Raw genomic sequence first — 20,590 nt, forward strand, 5'->3', positions numbered from 1 at the left:
ATGTATAAGGTTGTGAATGGTGGGTCTTATTTTGTCCCCGTTTGCAGGAATCTCATCCACCCTGACCAGTCTACCTACGCCTTCACCCCGTCCCGAATCGATATCACACTAAAGAAGAGGCACAGCCAGCGCTGGGGGGGCCTGGAGGCCCCCGCAACACAAGGTCTGCAGCCTGGCTTCTGTCTGCCCTGCCTTTCTTAAGCCACCGCACACCCAGCTCATTATAGACAGAAAAATCCACCAGATGGGCCATACCAGTCTGCTGTGTGTAGACTTCTGTCTCCCTTATTCTACATAGAGACTTTTGGCCCGCCAATGGCAAGGACTCTGTACATGCTGAGCCAATCAAAGGGTTGGAGGGTGTAGACAGACGTTAGTAAAAGTTGCCTGGTAATGTCCGTGCAGCCCTTTCATCACCCATCATTTGAACATGAATGGAGCAAATATGAACTGTTCGGTGTAAATGGCAACGTGTAAAACCCAAAGCAAAAGAGAAAAACAGAAGTAGGTCTGCAAGTGTGCCATGAACACAAATCCTTTTCTGTTTGGTTTCGCATCCTCAGCTGCTGGACCATCACGCTGCTCGGCCTTTAGCTCCTAACCACAAGCTCTATTCTCCTCTGTTTAAGGTGCAGTGGGTGGCGCCAAGGTTGCTGTGCCCTCAGGGCCTGCCTCTCTTGATAAGACTCAGCCAGGGAGCAGCCAGCACGCGCTCCCCGCCAAGGAGGAGCCCCGGGCGGGGGAGCAGAAGGAGAAGGCCCCGCGCGCCGAGGACAACAGCGGCCTGGACGCGGTGGCGGCCCGCACCGTCGCCGAACACGTCCCCATCAAGCAGGAACCGCTCCTCGCCGCTGCGGTGAGGACTGAAGGGGGATTTCTGTGGCTACGCACTGTAGAATGTGCTGGAAACGCCATTAGGCTAACGGCATCCACGTGGCGGCTGCACTTGAGTTGCGTTCATTTCCCTCTCTCTCATTAGTTTGTGGGAAATGGAATGAATTCAGATCTCAGATCAATGACTCATGCTTTGTCCTTGATATCAGTGTGTCATACAGAACAACAAACAAGATGGCTGACGCTATGAATATTGTTGCATTGAAAAATTACCTCAGGTCCTCATCTATATGTATTTATTCTCTGGCAGTCCTAGAAGCAAGGATAATTGGGGACAACGATTCATTGTCCTTAAAGGGGTAAAAAGCAGGTTTTCACCCTGGTGGCAACAGGTGTGAATTATATTGAAATTCAAATGAACATGAAATGCCACTAATGTATTAGGAAACACAGATGGGCTAATACCCATATTATATGGTAATGCCCCATGCTGCTCCTGGTCGAGTGGGTGGGTGATGCATGCACAACAGCCTGACAACTTGTATCTTCCTGAGGTTATGAAGAAGCATGTCAGACCACAAATTTAGACAAGGGCAGTAGTCTAAAGTTATAAATTGCCGTCTTTTCAGTAAGACTACATGAGATGAAAGCTGCTTGGTTTTGTACTGAAACTGATGGTTTTGCTAAGTGGATTAATGTGATATTTCACAGTAGCAAAACATCTTTCATTGAAAGGAGGAAATCTTATGTTTTTCTGGTGTAACGTGACCTAAGTTTTGTTTAGGCTTTATATACATAGTCTACAGTTTACAGGAATTTAGTATGTGGTCAGTATGATCTTACAAATAAATAATTGATCGTTTCAGCAATGTGGACATATGAGTGGTCAGTTCATTGCTGGCCATGAACATTCAGCGCCAGCTATTTCAGTTCAAGATGGGGAAATTTTTGCATTCATATAAAAATAGAATATGAGAGAAACCTTTCCGCTAAAAAGTCTGTACATAAGTCTTTCCCTTCATTCCTATTTTGAGCGTTCGCTGATTGGAGAATCCAGCATTATTCAGGCCTTGAAGCAGAAGCTGTGGACTGCCGTTGACAGAGTCGTGTTGTTTGGCTCGGGCACCGAGGACGCTGGTGACTATGGGAGCACTGTGCACAGCCTGTCATTGTGAATGCATTACTAATGCATTACCATTAGCGCCAGCTTCAGCAGTGCCCTTTAATTCATCACTCGCAGCGCTCATCTTATTTATAAACAGTGATTCAGCCGAACGGTTCAGAGGACATAAACACGCTCGGAGGTTCATCCTACCCAAGTCGCGTTCACTGTTGGCTACAGATTTATCATGATTTATCATTCAGTGATGTTTGAAAAAAGTTTAATTTCTGCCCTCTTCCTCCCCCTCTCTCCTCCTCTTCCTCTCCCATCAGCCTAAGCCCACATGCATGGTGCCGCCTATGACCCACGCGCCTCCTGCTGGCAGCGAGCGCGCTGAGGAAGAGGAGGAGAAGAAGGTTTGCTTGCCAGGCTTCACGGGCCTGGTCAACCTGGGCAACACCTGCTTCATGAACAGTGTCATCCAGTCGCTGTCCAACACGCGTGAGCTGCGTGACTACTTTCATGGTGAGGCTCTGTTCTCCACACGTCCTCTCCTCTCCTTCCTGCATCACAGCCTCCAACCGACAGTGCATTCAGTAACACTTGAATTAAAATTAGAATAAATGACACTTACTGAAAGTTTTTTTAGTAATGTGACATTTCGTTTCAACAGTTACACATTACAGTGATGTATTTTTAACTGCTTCCTGGTTTGTCACGTTTGTTAGGGCCTGTCGTGCCGTGCAGCCTGTTCGTAGGAAGTAACATTGCTCATAACTGTGACATTGTCTGAGTGCGCATTGATAATCCTGTGCTGTGTGTTTGCTCGCAGATCGGGCGTTTGAGACGGAGATTAACTGTAGCAACCCGCTGGGCACGGGTGGGCGGCTGGCTATCGGCTTTGCGGTGCTGCTCCGGGCCCTGTGGAAGGGGACGCACCACGCCTTCCAGCCCTCCAAGCTCAAGGTACGCAGGAAGACGCTTTCTCTGAGCAGCTAGTGTGCATCTAGTAATGTTTTCAGTCACTCATTAGGCTACAGAATTAGCGTCGCCATTTTTAGCTCCGCGCTGTATCTGCATTTATGCAGCTGTCCAACGAGCAGCTGAACTGCTGAAGGCTGCCCTGCTATCAGGCCAACTGTACATCTTACTCCTCTTCCAAATGCCCAGCAGTGGATTTCAGTTCATCTGATGCAAAACTATTTCATTTTGACTGAAAATTTGGAGAGAGTAGAGTAAAGAGAGTTATTTCTTGCTGTGTTGCTGCTACCTGAGTTTGTAGGTTCAAATTAAAACATTTTGTAGATTTATGCCTTGGTACAAAATAAGTTGGTCTGCTAGTGATTTAATCATGTTCATCTTTATTTGCAGTTGAGGTTAATTGCTTGATTCAGCAAGCCTGCAATTTAAGCTGTGAGTGCTTGCTTCTGTAAATATTTGAGAACTTTGATTTGGTTTTCATGAAGTGGTGTCCTGGATTGCTGTGCAGGTGCTTAAGGGCTGTGAACTTTTAGTTCAATTAAATATGAAAGTTAATTCAGAATTTTGCTGGGTTTTTATTTAAGAAACTGCAGATATCCGGCTGCAGCTTGCATCTTTACTCTCTGGAATTGGTTGAGAAAATTTGCCTCGAGCTATGAAAATCTTATATGCATTTATTGCCTGTTGGAAATAAATGGAGGAGAAGGGGACTCATACCATTATTATGCAGGTGGCAAACCTGGTAACTTAGTAGGGAGAAACTGTGGAAGGAGGGAAAACTAAAGGTACAGTGGTTCTGGAAACACGTTTTGTTTGGTTCGGTTCATGGGTTTGGTGTCACGGTTTTGGTTCAGTTTTATTTCTGTACATTTTTAGTAAAGCAGAGGGAAAAAGTACCATTGCCAGTGGCAATCAAATTTTAATTCATTTCACAAACATCATTAAAAATGGCTTGGCTAGCCACAGCAGATCTGGGAGAGCTCCTGACACACACACAATGAAACTTGGAGAATGTGCTTTTAAAAAATTTTTTAGTGATGTGATTACATTGCAGATTCAGAAATCCCTGCCTCCTTATTCCCCTGAAGGCTATAGTGGCGAGCAAGGCCAGCCAGTTCACAGGGTACGCCCAGCACGACGCCCAGGAGTTCATGGCCTTCCTGCTGGACGGGCTCCACGAGGACCTCAACCGCATCCAGAACAAGCCCTACACGGAGACCGTGGACTCGGACGGCCGGCAGGACGAGGTGTGTGGACGCCGCGCTAGGACAACTCAGAAATGATGCAGTGTTCTTAAATATGAAACGCATAAAGGGTCTGATTTACTATGACATTTTGCATATTCAGAACCTTTTAGCGCATGCAAAACTAATAACACAACCACTGATTTGTGCAAAACAAATACCATGACCAATCATTGGTCATGTCATTGGTTTTGCATGTGCTGAAAGGTTTTGCAGGTGCTAAAAGTCTTAGTGTAAAGTGTACTAAATTCAACAAAAAATAAAGGTGCACCTCTGTCAAAGGTGTTTACTGTCCCAGAGTCTGCTGTCTTTAAGAAAATGCAAACAAATGTTAGCTTTCTTTTTTTTTTAAATAACTACAAATGCATGACTACAATTGACGGGGCAATATTCATTTTCAGGTAACTGTGGCTCTTTGGTTTATCGCTGATCTTCTTTTAATCAAATAGCAGCATTAGATTTGACGCAATACAAATGGCTTGAGGTTTATGGTTATCTGCTGTCGTACCTTTACGTGAGGCACTTCTGCGTCAGCATGTGTGCGGTGAATGTAAGCTGTGCTAGCCGCGCGGTGGGTAAGTGAGCATGCAGAGAGACCGCGGTATATACGGCAGAGCGTGGGATGAATGGGCACGTTTTCACGCTTGCCTGGCTTACAGGTCGTGGCTGAGGAGGCCTGGCAGAGGCACAAGATGCGGAACGACTCCTTCATCGTGGACCTGTTCCAGGGCCAGTACAAATCAAAGCTGGTCTGCCCCATCTGCTCTAAGGTCAGGCTATTCCCCGTTCAGGCATTCCAGATTGGACAGGCCCCTTGTCTTTGCAATGGCGGTAACAGCTGAGGGCGTGCGGCTGCATGTAAAAATTACTTGATTAGGAGAATCGGCAAGGGGAGGTGGTCCCACTGGTTTATGACTGGGCTTCAAGCCTAGCAATTTCCACTCGTCGCCCTTAGCTTGTGCTATTGACCATGACTTAATGACATAACATGAATCATTTTAGCATGCTTCTATTGATGAATAGTTTTAATCATGAACAGGGCCTATGAGGGCAGGCTGGGAGTAGGTGTGGGCCAGATATGGGTGTCAGTATCTGAGCTCTATTACTGCAGTAATGTAATGTAATGGAATTTGACGTGCATCATCTCTCTCTGGTGGTGTATGAAAGGACCTGGGCCCAGGCTCAACCCCCCCCCCCCACCAGTATTCTGTACAACCAAATCTGTTATTTTCAGGGAGCACCGCTGTATGCTAATTGCAAATTGGTGCGATACAGATGATCAGACTCTGTTATTGTCCTCCTCATTTATAAAAGAGAAATATAATTTGATTACTATTCAATGTTTTATTATCAGCTGTCTGATGCTTTCAGAGTAATGGGTAGGGTAAGTAAATAAGCGATGCAGTTATGGGATTAGATGGACAGTAATGGCATAAGTGGATAGACCCTGCCATTGTCCTACCATTGAAGGATCATGTCCTAATTTTTTGGCAAGGTGTCACACTTTGTTTGCTTTGTCCTCAGGTGTCTATAACCTTCGACCCCTTCCTGTACCTGCCGGTGCCCTTACCTCAGAAGCAGAAGGTGCTGACTGTCTTTTACTTTGCAAAGGAGCCTCATAAGAAACCCATTAAGGTACAGAACCGTGACCAATGCTCGAGTGTTGTGTCATCTGGTTGTTTTTTCTTTACTTTTCTTGTTCTTATCTACAGTACTGGCACAAATGATCGAAACACTGCATTTGTAAACACAGTTTGACAGTTCATGCAACAATTTTCAACAATTGCTGTTCTTGGTGTCATAAATGTAATGTGTAATAAATTTAATATCAACACAAAAGAAAAATGAAGAAATAATGTGTATACTTTATTTCAAATTACTGATAGTCGCATGATGCCATTACCGTTCGGAGTAAAGAAGACAGCTGCTTCGAATGCATTTTAACAGATGAAAATGGCTCTGCGAAACAACAACAGAAGAAAGAGAATCAATGAAAGTTTTAAGAGCACTAAGCTTCTTTAATCACAGTGCTTTCGTACTGTTTTTGCAGTCAGTGAATGATTTATGCATTATCACGAGCCAGACGGCTAACACTGGGAGTTGTAATGACTCTGTACTCCCCCCTGTGTTTGCGCACCCCTAGTTTCTGGTGAGTGTGAGCAAGGAGAACTCGAGCACAGCGGAAGTCTTGGAGTCCATTTCCAGGAGCGTGCGGATCAAAGTGGAGAACCTGCGGCTCGCTGAGGTACGGGCCCCTCTGCGTCCCTCTCGTTCTGCCTGCTCAAAGAGCCAAGCCTACAAACAGCCCCCTGCCCCTTTTAAAGATCTTACATAAGCATATTGTGTGCGTTGGAATGGTTTATTGAAAAACGATTAAACCAAATATTATTTTTTCCATGTAAGCAGCAGTACTGAACAGATGACAATAACAGCAGTCCTGAACTGATGACAGTAACATATATTTTAAACAGAGTAGATTTTTTTTATGCCAGGCATCTGTACACAAAATATTGTGCTGTCAGAAACTAGAGCAGTTGAGAATGTTTGTTCAGTTGGAACTATGACCATGCTTAGCAGTCCTGCATTGCTCCTTTGGCCCCAGAATAAAGTAAATGGTCCCATACCTTCACTTGTAAGAATCAATAAGCAGTCATTTACTGGTTCATCTTTTTTGCTGGCTTTAGCCTCATAATCCGATGTGTTCCGTTTAGCCAGATACAGAAAATGTGCTTATCTCAGTGGGACCACCACTGATTGTACACTTTTAGTGTGACCTTTTGTGATTCTAGAAGGCTATGAGCACGTATTTCAGTTGGTTAATCTCAGGATAGGTCAAAGATTAATACTTTATACTGTTGGCAACCTCAGAGAAAACATTTCTCTGACAGCAACCACAGGCATTTCTGCTTTAAATATGGGGAGATTGTCCTATAAATTTTATTAGTTCTATCTGGCAATTTGAGTATGTGTTTGTGTTTCTAGTGCCCTCTTGTTCCAATAGTGTAAAAGGCTTATAATTGCTGATGGAGGGTAAAGTTTTCAAGTGATGTACTCCCAAATCCCATAAACACCAATAGAGCATTATTACCATTAGCTATCCTGCTGCTTTTTATGCTTGTCACATTGTGTCGGCAATCATTACAGAAAAAAACAGACTAGCAGTCATTTGTATGCACAGTTACTGAGGTGTGCTATGCAGAGCTGTAATTTGGAGGTACACTGTCTGTATGCCTGAGAAACTCAAAATGAACCCCTTTGTCTCAACCGAGCAAGATGATGCAGGCATTTGCAGAGGTGTCATTCACTGCGGGTAGCCTGTTAGCTGCTGTACTGTTGCTATGGCACTAGAAGTATAAAAACTGTGCTTTAACAACAGCATCATATTTCCCTACTAGAAATGTCACAACATGGCTAAATTTAAATGTATTAAATGAGGTGAACTTCAGCTGCATACACAGCCTGGAAGTCCTAGATACCAAATACATTTAATACTTTTTTTGTTGTCCATACCTGCGAACGTTTGTGAGGAGCTTTGTACACAGATTACGCATGTCATCTGAATCAAGGGTTAGTTTGAAGAGATTTGCTGCCTATTAAGACACCCCCTGACATTCTGTGCCGCAGGTCGTCAAAAGCCGGTTCCACCGGATCTTCCTGCCGTCCCATTCTCTGGATACGGTGTCCCCCTCGGACATGCTGTTCTGTTTCGAGGTGCTCTCCAAGGAGCTGGCCAAAGAGAGGGTGCTGGTCCTGCAGGTGCAGCAGGTAAACTGCAGAGCAGTGGACTCTGCCTGGTCCTCTGTCCCAAAATCAGGATGTATAAGGCTCCACTGTAACAGAGCATTGCTGTGTACTTGGACGCGTCTGGCATTTAGTACCACAGGAGGGAACATTTGCATAAAGACTCTTCATAATGGCTTCTGCAGCCTTGTTTCTGAGATAAGATCTTATTCTTGGGAACCATGTCCTGTTAATGGAAGCGGTATCTTTGTGCTGTGAGGCTGTGAGCGCTGGGAGGTGTCTGGCCAGGCTTTGTGGGAGGGCTCAGTGTCGCGTCTCGATTGCGTTTCCAGCGGCCGCAGGTCCCCAGCATCCCCATCGCCAAGTGCGCCGCCTGCCAGAAGCCCCCGCAGGCCGAGGAGGAGAAGCTGAAGCGCTGCATGGGCTGCTACCGCGTGGGCTACTGCAACCAGTGAGTGAGCAGCCTGCGGGCCCGGGGCCCCGCCCCGTCCACAGGGACCCAGGAGCCCCCAGCGTCTCGCCCGCCACTTCAGCTGATTCACTCACTGCCTTTAATCCATCGTAGTAATATGTTTTATTATTAAAATTTCCAAAGTTTTGAATTTTTCAGTTTTTTTTTCTTCTCCTTTTTCTCCTATAGAATATGCCAGAAGAATCACTGGCCCGTCCACAAAACTCTGTGCCGACCGAACTTGGAGAACGTTGGCCTTCCTTTTCTGGTCAGCATTCCAGAGTCACGCCTCACCTACGCCCGGCTCACACAGCTGCTGCAGGGTTACTCCAGGTACGCTCACCTACGCCCGGCTCACACAGCTGCTGCAGGGTTACTCCAGTATACTCACCTACGCCGGCTCACACAGCTGCTGCAGGGTTACTCTAGGTACGGCTGCGTTTCCCAGGCACAGGGCTGATGTACCAGTTCAGCCAGGCCCTGCGCAGTGTGAGCTTCACCTGCTCTTCCTCTCTCGCACAGCACGCTCGTCCACTGTGTCATCGTCGCCTGTTGTGCAGGTTTCAGGCAGTGAGCTTCAAGACGCAAGATCTACATTCTTCTGCAGGATTCTGTAGTTTGCTTGGTTTCCTTTTGCATGAGGGTGTAATCCCACTATCCCTCAGAGTTGAGTAGATGACTGTGCACGCTGTTTTTGGTTGGTTGAATGGTGGCCTGGCTTCTAATCGGGATGCTCTTTTCCCACCCAGGTACTCGGTCAACGTTTTCCAGCCCCCTTTCCAGTCTGGGAGAGCGTCCCCAGAGGCCAGCCAGTGCCGGGCCGACCCGCCGCCCGTGCTGCCGGAGGCCTGCGACGGCGCTGCTCTGGAGGGAGAGACCCCGGGCGGCGGCTCCGGGGACGGGAAGGAGGGCGACGGCAGCCAGCTGGCTGAAGAGCAGGCCTCTGGCCAATCCAGCGGGGATCAGGACCTCCTCTCCACTCACACTGCCGACTCCGGCTTCTCAGAGCCCGCTCCAGACTCCCATGATCCTTTGGGGGAAAAGGAGACGTCCTACGAGAAGGCTGTGAAGCCGGAAGGTATTGTCACATTTTTCCCCAATAACGGCATCCTGCTGGACGGGCTGAGATTAGACAATGAGCCCACTCCAGGTTCCTTACTGTAAAACGGAACTTTTACTCTCCCTGTGTTCTCCATAGCAAATATCTGTCTCTTTTGTTAGATAATGGGGTGTGACTAAACGTCTATACATTTTAGGGATTGATTGGCTTGGATGGAATAAACTACACTAAATGGAATAGAATGGACTAAATTCTATAGCAGGTTCATTAGTAAGGATGTAGTGCGCTTTGCATGGCTGCTGCCCTTGCTAAGGACATTGTTGTACTCTTGGGTACAGCGGCCTTGCCTTACCCTTCTTCCTCCCTCTCTGTCTGTCTGTCTGTCTGTCTGTCGTATAGCGGCAGTAACTGGCTACCAGCAACCTTCCGAGTCTGCGGCTGGCCCCACCTCCCAGTTCTACATCTCTTTCCTCGACTCGGCCAACAAAGAACAGAAACTGGAGGACAAAGGTGAGACAGGTCTAGAGTGTGCACACATGCAGGTGCTTGCATTCGTGCATGTCTCTGACTGTGGTAAAGGCACTGGAGGACAAAGCTGAGGCAGGCAGTCGGCCTGGTGTTTGTCCTCTGTAAAGGGTAGGAAAGGGATCGTCTCCCTAGTTTGCATAGTAAAATAAAGCATCGTTTGATGTGGGGGGTTTGGTTTCCTCTCCTGCAGGTGAGGCTGTGCTGGACGTGCCTGAGGACGGCATCCTGGAGCTGGTGTGGAAGAACAACGAGAGGCTAAAGGAGTATGTGCTGGTCCGGTCCAAGGAGCTGGAGTTTGTGGAGGACCCGGGCTCAGCCAGCGAGACGGCCAGGGCCGGGCACTTCACCCTGGAGCAGTGCCTCAACCTCTTCACCAAGCCTGAGGTGCTGGCGCCAGAGGAGGCCTGGTACGACTCGCACGCGGGTGTACAGATACACATGCACACACACACACACTCACACACACACACATCACCCTGTGCCGTATCCGAGTGTTGCCATTGGTCATCAAAGGAATGAGAGAAATGGCTTGTCATTTCAGGAAAAAGGATGCGCATCCACAAAAAAGTTAAATGATACGAAAATAAAATAATTTTGGATAGTAATTACATCAGAAACTTCAATGCTCAAGGTCATATTGATTGAATCCCTCTCTCCCCCCCCCCGCCCTCTCTCTCTCTCTCTCCCCCTCCCTCTGTCTCTCCCTCATACAGGTACTGTCCTAAGTGCCAGCAGCACAGGGAGGCCTCCAAGCAGCTGATGCTGTGGCGCCTTCCCAACGTCCTGATCATACAGCTCAAGCGCTTCTCCTTCCGCAGCTTCATCTGGAGGGACAAGATCAACGACATGGTGGACTTCCCCGTCAGGTACTGGCCTACCGGCCCCCGGCCCACTGCCGGTCTACTGCTCCACTTCATACATACTGCAGCTCTACCAGACAGGAGCCTGTGAGTGCAGTGCAGCTCAGTGCTGCTTTCCACATGCCTCCTGCCCTAGATTTTACTGCCATTCAAGGATTCTGTCCCATCATGCCCGTCACCATCCAGGCTCCCACATACGTTAGACTTACCAGAGTTATTGTGCATTTTTAGAAGCGCTACAGCGACTGATTTATTTTATTTTTGGCCCCAGGAACCTGGATCTGAGCAAGTTCTGCATCGGTCAGAAGGACGATGTTCAGCAGCCCCCCATCTACGACCTGTACGCCGTCATCAACCACTACGGGGGCATGATCGGGGGGCACTACACTGCTTACGCCCGCCTGCCCAGCGACAAGAACAGCCAGCGCAGCGACGTGGGTGAGTGCCTGCGGGGGTTCCTGTTTTATCCTCCTCCTCCCCCTCCCCCTCCTCCTCCTCCTCCTCCCCCTCCTCCCCCTCCTCCTCCTCCGTGCACAGGGTGTGTGAGCGCTGGCTGAGGCTGCTGCTAATGGCCCAAAACTGCGATTTCATCAGCGGAATACAGATGGGCTCACAGTGAGCCCAGAAACAGTTCTGAGAGCTCTGCCTGTGATTTTCAGTGTTCTCAGAGCTGCCAGGTACAAATCCGTGGGCACAGCCAACCCTGCAGGCCACAGGGTAAATTGGCTCATTGACCGAGCAGGGTGTTACTCCGCTATTCCCAGTGTTTTTTTTATCACTGCCTCTCCTGTTAGCTGGCGGGTCATGGGGTCATGGAAAACCAGATTGCTTTGCAAATGCGGATGACACCTGTTGGCGTGTGTCTTTGAGCGCTGAGGCGTTTTAAGTGGATAATGTGTGTGGGTGTACTGTTGGTCTGGTGTGTAACTCTGTATTAATGGGACTGTACCTCACTCCCAGGCTGGCGCCTGTTTGATGACAGCACAGTGACCACGGTGGAGGAGAGCCAGGTGGTCACTCGCTACGCCTACGTGCTCTTCTACCGCCGGCGCAACTCTCCCGTGGAGCGGCCCGCCCGCCTCCTGGGGCCCCTGGGGGCCGAGTCCCCCGCCGCCGCAGGAGCCACCGCCAGCCAGGTGAGGGCGCCGCTCGCCACGCTTTCACATCCTCCCTGAAGCGCTGGGCTAGAGCTTGGACACATAGCGCCTCCAAGCTCTGATTCAGGATCAGTTTCATCAATCTTAATCTTGTCAATTACCGCTCTGTGCCAAAAAGTTAAACTGATCCTGGTTATGCCATCAACACCGAGCTGCCTGTCTGCACGCCTCGCACAGTAAACACAATGGGCTGCGTTTGTAACAAACTAATGATTCAGTTTGGCCCTGTGGTGCTGTAACTGATTTAGCCTGTTTAACTGATTTACTGGACTATTTGCATTGTTCTTTTAGTATTTGTAGAATGCTCTTCGTTTTGGTTTACGGTAGTCTAATTGTAGTCAGTATATACTGAATCCATTTCAAGGGTGTGATTTTTATTTTTATGTGAACAAATGCGAACTATCCTTGGGTAAATGCTTTTATGATGGTCTAATGTAGGTGTCAGATTTATTCTCAGACTTGACCAAATGCTGTTGTGAGACATGTTTGGAGACGGGATCAGTATTGCTCATTCATAAAACCAGACTGCTTTCTCTTCACTGCTTTGCTCAGTTATCAAAGTGTGTTCCTGGGAGAGGGTTTGTAAGCCACGGTTTCAGTAGAATACTAGCATGGTTTTGCACCGTTTGGAATCGTTGGGGCACTTGAAGCAGAGACAGGCTTTTGGCCACTTTTGTGGAGCATTTTGGGACATGTGGACACCCTGTAATTCTTCCGTACCTCCTGGGGAATAACATCACACTGTGAACACATCAGGCCCGGACGTGTGTATCCCCATTCAGCTGCATTTGCATTAACTTTGTGGCACTGTTGCAGTCTAGAGGTCACGCCTTTAAAAGCAGTACAGTGCATTTCCCTGTCCATTTCACACTAAATGTTTATATGGAAATGTACATGGATAGAATGTGGGCAGTATGAACCAAAGAACCGTGGTGTGCATGTGTGTGTACAGCTATAGGTGATGTATTCATGCATACACAAATTGCCACCATTGTGTACTCCAGCTATATGAATGCAACATGGGGTTCAAGGTTAAGGTTTTTCCACACTTGCCTGGGCAGGTTGGTAAAAAAAATGTACCTTTCCAAGCTAAATTCAAACTTCCCAACTGTCGCAAAGTTTACCAGTGACAGGAAGAGCATAAAAGAACAAAAATCTCTAATAACGTTTGACTCGCCTGTTGTTTTTATTTACCATCACATACTGAAACAATGTATTTATTTATTTTTTTCAATAAAAAAACCATTAGATTATAAGAAATGATCAATTGAGCATTCAAATTTTGAATCTACCTGAAGCAATGGATAAAGTAGAACCCTTGTGATGGGAACCTTTAGGGAATGGGGGTTATCTGAATGATTTATTGGAATAGTCCTTTGGATTAATCTAACCATATTTAAAAGATTTTATAGTTGCAAGTCCTTTTATAAGTTTAAAAAACAATATAAGCAGTGAGCTCATTGGAACATTATGTTGCCATAAAGACAACATAATACACCAATAAAGGGTCTTGACCACTGCTAGCAGAAGACTACCTGTCTGTTAGTTTTCTGTGAACTGTGAGTTAATGGCATCAAGAGTATAGCCTGTGTGTGACCTTTAATCAGAAGGCTATTGAAAAGGGTACATTGAGAGATCTATGCATTCAGAGTAGGCTTGGAATGCATCTTCCTGTGTCAAAAGAACTGGAAAGGGAGCTTTATATATACTCCCAACACACTGACTTTACACGGACACAATGCAGTTATAAAGGAATATGTGAATTTCCTTTTTTTAATCTATGGAAAGCATGGCGTCAGTAACCAGTAACCACTATGCTGCACTCCTCATAACCTTTTTTATTCTCAAACACAACTGGGCTTCTTCACTATTTCAGCAGAGCCAAAAGGAGATTTAAATGAGCTGAGAATGGGAGTTTGCCCTGAATAGTTACTTGCCTCAGGCAAGCAGGCAAATGTTATTGTTGAAACCTGCAATTCTTTGTGGAGTTGTTGTGTAAGGATGTCAGAAAAGAAATGTTTTGCCTTCAATGACATATTGAGTACATTTGCTCTCCTGCATTTTGTGGGTTTTTGGCTGGTTTCATTGCGGGAGCTCTGATGAGTTGTGTATGGAGATGTTTGTTCTCCGATTCAGATCAAGTTGGCAGTAACAGTTACGGTACACTCAATAGCTTTGCCAATCTGTATACCTTGTTATGCACAACCTGCATACAGGAAAAAGTACTCATTTCATAATGACCTGCATTATTAGCATCATTGTTGATGAATGACAATGATGTAATAACTAGTCTTTCCTGTATCTACAGAATTGAGTCTTATTCCCCACGCTCATTACAGATTCATATTCCACATTGCCTGTTGTCATTGCACACATCATTGCTGCCAACTTGATATGGAGTGAAAATGAGTGAAATGTATAACATTGTATAACAAATCCTATGCAGTCATGTGACCTCTGCACCACCATCTACATGTGCCATATTGTTTATATGGCCACAGCTTTGCAACCAAAAAAAAAAAAGAAAGTCTGATGAACTATTTGAAGAGTCTAGTGTGTTTTAGACATGGACTCTGTTACCTAGTGGAAATGATGTTAAAATGGAAAGTGAGGAGATTGTCAGGATCAAGGCCTGGGCAGATTCACTCAGCTGTAGTGCTCAGTGATGTGCTGCCTGTCTGTAGGCTTTGTTCAGGGGACACGCTACACACCCACACAGCTGCATCTGTCTGCCTTCTCAACGGGGTGCCTTTCACTCTCCGTCAGTACGTGCTTTAAATGTAAACTTTCAGAGCACGGTGAGCGTCCCCTGTCCTCTTTTTATCATGAATCAAAAGAGCTGCAGCGCTGGAGTGTTTAATCCATTGTGACGGCAGCTCGTGGGACATTGTTCTCCCACACCTCTCCCGCATTAGACAGAAGATGCTCTCAAATGTGTGAATGAGAGGCCCGGGGTCTGTGACAGTGTGTGTGTGCTGCAGACGGCTGAGGGGAGGAGCTAGGCCGGCTGTGCTGTAATGACGCGCTTTCCCAGAAGCTGACATAGGGTTTCCGCCAATCGCAGGCCTCTCTAATATGGCAGGAACTGGAGGAAGAGGAGGATGAGAGGGGGGAAGAGTCGCGCAGCCGGCTCCGGAGGAGACGAGGGGAGGGACGCTGGCCACAGCAGCGGCAGGAGCTCCTCTCCGATTGCTCTGACGACGACTGCGTCAGATATTTCGTCCTGGGCACCCTGGGGGCTCTGCTGGCTCTGGCTTTCAATCTGCTCTATCCTCTGCTGTCTCCAGGCAGCTGGGCCTAGAGGGGCCCGCTCCCTCTCCAGCCTCACCCCATTAGGCAGGCAGGCAGGCTGGCTAACAGATCTCTCCCAGTAACTCCATGAGTCCCACGTGCTGTTCCGGACTTTCCATGTATTTTCAAGGGCGCCTGGGATTGCTACTGCAAAACATGCAACTTAGAAAAGGCTTGGGTCTTCCAGTAAATAATGCCAAACATTGCAAACATTGCTCACCAGCAGAAGTGGTGTATGTATCCCACATATAACCACTTTGTGTGATGCATCGCATGACAAAAGAGTGGCTGCCGTCATTAATCTTTTACCGGTTTCCCTGCAGGGTGGATGATGAACCAGGGATTTGAAATCTGAACAGAATATTTTAAATGTTCCAAAAATGTAATTTGACAGGGAGGAGAAGTAGAGAGGAGGAGAGGAGTTTTATTGACAAAATCTCACCAATATGATCGATACGGGAAGAGAGCTCATCGTTTTGTGAGGACATGCTTCCAATTGGACAGCATAATTGTGGCTGCAGAATTAATCACAAGACTTCTGCCTGTTGTACTGAAGAGATTGCCGCTGCCATTGATTTTATGCCACCACTCTCTACAGACAAATGTACTCCCTACATTGCACAGAAACTTGCCTTTCTGATATCGCAGAACTCAAGTTGCCTATTCATGTAAGCATTTAGAAAGTGAGTAAATACATTTACAGCTAAAAACATTGAAGCCTTTGAAAGGAAAGTGTTAAAGGATAATGTCTGTGGAGGCTGTAAAGATCAGACAATGACAACCCTTCACTATCAAGCCCTCACTGAAGCTTGCGGTAGGCTTTCCGGTTGATATAGATTGACTGGATTGGTCCAGATATTTAATTTGCACTATCCCATCCAACTCGGACTTATTATTGGATGAATGTTGCACATAGGGGTGCTGGCCCCTCATTGTTTTCGAATCAAAGAATATTTTAGTATAGCCATTACAGTGAAATGAATTAGTATTAGATAAAGATTCACTGGAATGGAAAAAATAATTCCCAGTTTGGCCCTGACCCTGCCTTGCATTCATTTAAAAATGACTCCTAATGGGTGTGAAGTAATCCAATTCTGTTTGCTGCTCCCCCTTCACCCTTCCCACCTAACTCTGGGTACCATAGCAATGTAAGTATTAGTTTGTCATTGCTGTGGGAAGAGCCAAGGTTTGTTAGAGATCATTTTGTCCATGTTCAGAACAATTCAGTCAGGGTCTGATGTCTATAATGTACTTTTTTTCTGCCCATCATTATAATGGCCTTGTGAGATGCATCTACCCATTCTGTGTCTTACTGTAATAATAGTAATTACTGTAATAACTGTGCTCATCAGATGTCCTTGATCATTGTTGCTGTCAGTTGCCTACAGCCATAGATTTGATACAATTGTGTTTTAGGGCTGTCAGTGTCCTAGCAATAAATGAGCATAGCGCATAAATAACGAAGCTTTGATAAATTTGTAAAAATAAACATGAAGGCAGCTAAATGTATATTTATTTTTAAAATGAACGAATACTGTTTCCTGGGCATTGCTTTAGCTGTATCCCTGATGAATGTTTTAGGTGGAAATTGCAGAAGATTAAATGGTTAGCCCTGCCAGGTGTATTAATGCAGCAGATTAAGTGGCCAGTCAGGATGCGTTAGCAGCAGAACACAGCCCTGTGTAAATTTAGGGTGGAGTATTTATTTCATTGTATCTTTAGTCAATGTTTATTGTGGTTTATACCAGCCAAGCAATGTTTTTCATTTGAAACTGAAGGAGTGTCTTGGTGTATTTATGTAATTACTATATTGTCTAACTCACGTCTTAATTAACTTCGACCTTTCCAGGCCTGCTATTACTCCCTTTGAATCTCTGTACTGACCACAGTATTGAAAAATGAATCCTGTTTTTTTTTTTATTTCTGGCACATATTACTTTAACTGTATTATGGATATTGTTTGCTAAAGTGAGCTGTGTAATGATTTCTGTGACCTGTCCAGACAGAGTGCTTCTTGTGATGCAGTTGCTCTCATTGTTAAGACCTCAGGACCACTTTGCCCTAGTACCCTGGGTTTTCATTCATATTGCGCATGGTGCAGATTCAGCCAAAGGGAAATGTGAAAACGGACTCAAATCACGGGGGGTTTGGTATACAACGACAAGCCTTTCCCATAAGCACTATTCCACCACACAGTGCCTGTGGTACACATAAACCAAAGGCATTAGAGCTCTGTTGTTCACCCTTTGAAAACAAATGCCCATTGCTGGTCTATAGGGTCCTATCCATCACACTATCTTTCTTTAAAAAATTAATAAAATAAAAGCTAAAGACATGCGAGCATGCATGGAAGTGATTTGAATGCTACTGTATACCTCTTCCTTGCTCTACCATGCTGAAAGATGAAGGGAATTGCAAAAGGGAAATCTAATTGAGCTGTCTGTATACACAATGTGTATATGGCTCCTTATCCATTCGTGTTGGAATGAGTGCCGTTTTGAAAGGATCATATTCAGAGCAATGCAGCTTGAATATTGTAATAAGTCTCAGGGATGCTGTTTTTTTGTTGCATTGTAACTCCCCTCTCCATCAGTTTTTAAAAAGAGCCTTATTTTTTTTTTGTTTAACCGACCAAGAATGATACAGTAATAATTTTTGACTGCTCTAGTAGCAGTGTCATCAAGTAAATGCAATTGATGGCAAGATTAATCTGATGTAATTCTTATGCTAATATGTATGCTGCTTGACATGCTCTCGCTCTGCTGTGTCCACTACTCCTTTTTATGCAACCTGAAGATAATTATGCTATGAAATGTAATCTATTATACTTCTGAAAGAATCATGAATGTGCCTGCACTAATGTTACAATAGAATATAGTTACAATCCTTTAAAATGGGGAAATATATAAATTTGTCCTCATGTAATTTAACACCAGATTTTATTACAGATGTAGTGATATTCAGGCTTGTGTGTATATATATTCAAAAATAAAATGGCATTTTAAACCTGGATTTGCATTTAAAATGGAAATGTAATTAAACAGACTGAGAGAATGGGGAATGTTGATCAGTCCAGCAATAATTTGTACAGGTACTTCCAAGTCTGAATGCTGTTGCAATATACAGTTCCTTGTACTGTGTTTCTAATAATAAAATGACAATCGTACCATGTGTAAATGTTTTATTTTATACAATTCCCATCGCTAGTGTTCATATTTTGAGCTGCAAATATTGTAATAAGGGCGTTTTTAATGGCTTCTATCTGTGTGACTGCTATGTGAAGACGTCTAGAAAAAAGGCTAGCTTTTAGCTTTTTAACTCCTGTGATGGCAGGAATGGTTGGACAATATCTTTATAATGCTGGTTTATTTTACAGGCCTCTAGCCAGACACTGTTCGGGACAGACCTGGATTCGGAAGGCCCCCCACAGCTGACCCCGGAAGTGACGTCCGATCTGTTCGCTCATTCTGGAGACTGCGCCACCCCGTCCTACAGCAACATGGAGGAAGTGGATTAAACTGGGCCGCCCGGGACTGGACATTGTACTGGTGGCCAGTCAACAACATATACCTTGGAGAGGTTTTCTTCAGCTAAAGACACTTCTGTGCTTACTAATTAATGAAGTGTGTTGAAGGAAATGCATTTGTCCCGCCTTCGAAATTTTGACTGGTGGCTGGGTGGCATTAATGCACATGCTTAAAGCAACCATTCATACACAAAACACTTGCACATGAACACGCTCTCAGACCAGCCCTTGCCCATTCTCCTTGCACTGTTGACCCAGTTGTGACTACCCAGAGGTCCGTACAACTGTAAGCGGTGAATAACATCTTTTGTCTGCAAGTCAATTTCACAGTCAAATCTTTGTCTGATCCCACCCCCCACTAAGCCCACACAACTCTGTTTGTCACCAGGTCACACTTAATCATACCCTTCCAACGCAAAGTCATTGTTGGAGAACCGTGATAGGTTGGGGGAGGGGGTGCATTTTGTATGCTTTTTTGAGTAACCTTGTCTGGTGGGTTAATGGCAGTCTGGGATTCTGCAAGCCGAGCTGTTTATGTAGCTAACCCCATAATACCATGGTTGTAGACAGGAGACCACATTTTTTCAAGCAGTAAAGAAAAGGCTGAAATTACTTTCCATCCACTGTTCCCTCCCCTCTGCTCAGATTCCTGCCACCTAACACCAAGGTGGCATTTTCATTTTGCTGTTATACCTTTTTCCTTTTCCAGAAAGAGGAAATATTAGCCTGGTAAGTTATTGGATCAACCCCTGTGGATGTGTTCTGTGACAGAAACAAAAATCCTTTGCTCGATACACACTGAAATGTGCATGTTGACACAGTAGCCCTAGAACGGAATGTTGTTTTTCCTCTCTCTTTAGTTTGAATCCTGTGTTTTCAGTTCTGAGTGGATTGTCTCGTTATTTTTGTTACCCAATTTCCCCCCTTTGGCCCGCCCCCATTTTTTTTTCTTTTTTTTTTGTATTGGACTGCATATATGGAGTGGAGTGTGGGGTGGGGGCTATGATTCAAGAATGCTGCTGTGAATAAAGTATAAATGGTTAATATAAATAAAACTTTTTTTGAGAAAGTAAAATACTAAGTTTATGTTTGTAAGGCCTGTCAGATGTTATATTTTATGATTTTTTTAAAGGTGTGATTCTAACAGAAAAATGATAAATATCCAATACTGAATCATGCACAAATACATTAATTTAGCTGACATCCCTGAACTACAAAGGATAATCTATATAGGATTGTTGGTTGTGGTAATATTTTAATTGGATTACAATTGTGCAGGCATATTCCATATATTATGGAATTTATCTGCTTAACATTTTCTTCTGATTTTATTTACATTAAATTGTAACAGCGTACTTGAATAAAAATTCTAAATCACCTGAATCATATCGCCAAACAGCAATTAACCGCTTCAACTGAGATCCAAAATCTATCTTACCATATTTAATTAAATGTAACCAGCTAGTTAACTGTTGGACTGTCAAAGGATGGAAATGTTAAATCGTCTTGCATCAGGTTTTGTCAATTTTTCTTTTATTTACACTAGCGCTGTGTGTTTGAGCTATTCCTGCAGTTTTGTGATGCAGTATCTTGGAACATATAGCTGGGTCACCATGGTTTTTTCATTTGTGAGTTGCTTCAAGGGAGTCCCAAATGAAACTTGTCAACTGAGCCCAGATGACAGTGGGCATGGTTTGGCTCCGTACTCTTCAGTAACTAGAAATAGGTCACGCTGCAATCTCAAATGATCCTCTTGGTGGCGCTGTGAAAAACAAAGACGAGCCCCACGGTTTTTATGGTTATTTATAGTCTATG

General features: G+C 45.1%; 1 protein-coding gene across 4 annotated transcripts in view; it reads left to right on the plus strand.

Moving 5' to 3' along the window:
* Positions 1-19,850, plus strand: part of usp19 (ubiquitin specific peptidase 19) — a 35,470-nt gene extending 15,620 nt beyond the window's left edge. Inside the window, exons 9-26 of one of the 4 annotated variants that reach the window (XM_035381098.1) lie at positions 48-163; positions 630-856; positions 2,269-2,461; positions 2,769-2,902; positions 4,006-4,164; positions 4,821-4,931; positions 5,686-5,796; positions 6,305-6,406; positions 7,786-7,926; positions 8,235-8,353; positions 8,543-8,686; positions 9,103-9,431; positions 9,813-9,923; positions 10,132-10,348; positions 10,655-10,807; positions 11,073-11,239; positions 11,762-11,937; positions 15,023-17,168. In XM_035381098.1, the coding sequence (XP_035236989.1) occupies positions 48-163; positions 630-856; positions 2,269-2,461; positions 2,769-2,902; positions 4,006-4,164; positions 4,821-4,931; positions 5,686-5,796; positions 6,305-6,406; positions 7,786-7,926; positions 8,235-8,353; positions 8,543-8,686; positions 9,103-9,431; positions 9,813-9,923; positions 10,132-10,348; positions 10,655-10,807; positions 11,073-11,239; positions 11,762-11,937; positions 15,023-15,259 (2,947 nt within the window). In that variant the 3' untranslated portion in view covers positions 15,260-17,168. Of the gene's footprint in view, positions 1-47; positions 164-629; positions 857-2,268; positions 2,462-2,768; positions 2,903-4,005; positions 4,165-4,820; positions 4,932-5,685; positions 5,797-6,304; positions 6,407-7,785; positions 7,927-8,234; positions 8,354-8,542; positions 8,687-9,102; positions 9,432-9,812; positions 9,924-10,131; positions 10,349-10,654; positions 10,808-11,072; positions 11,240-11,761; positions 11,938-15,022; positions 17,169-18,625 lie in introns of those variants that run through there. The other 3 variants (XM_035381099.1, XM_035381100.1, XM_035381101.1) reach the window with 3 other exon arrangements.
* Positions 19,851-20,590: the final 740 nt, after the last annotated feature.

Source organism: Anguilla anguilla, chromosome 11 (assembly GCF_013347855.1).
Source record: "Anguilla anguilla isolate fAngAng1 chromosome 11, fAngAng1.pri, whole genome shotgun sequence".
NCBI lineage: Eukaryota > Metazoa > Chordata > Actinopteri > Anguilliformes > Anguillidae > Anguilla > Anguilla anguilla.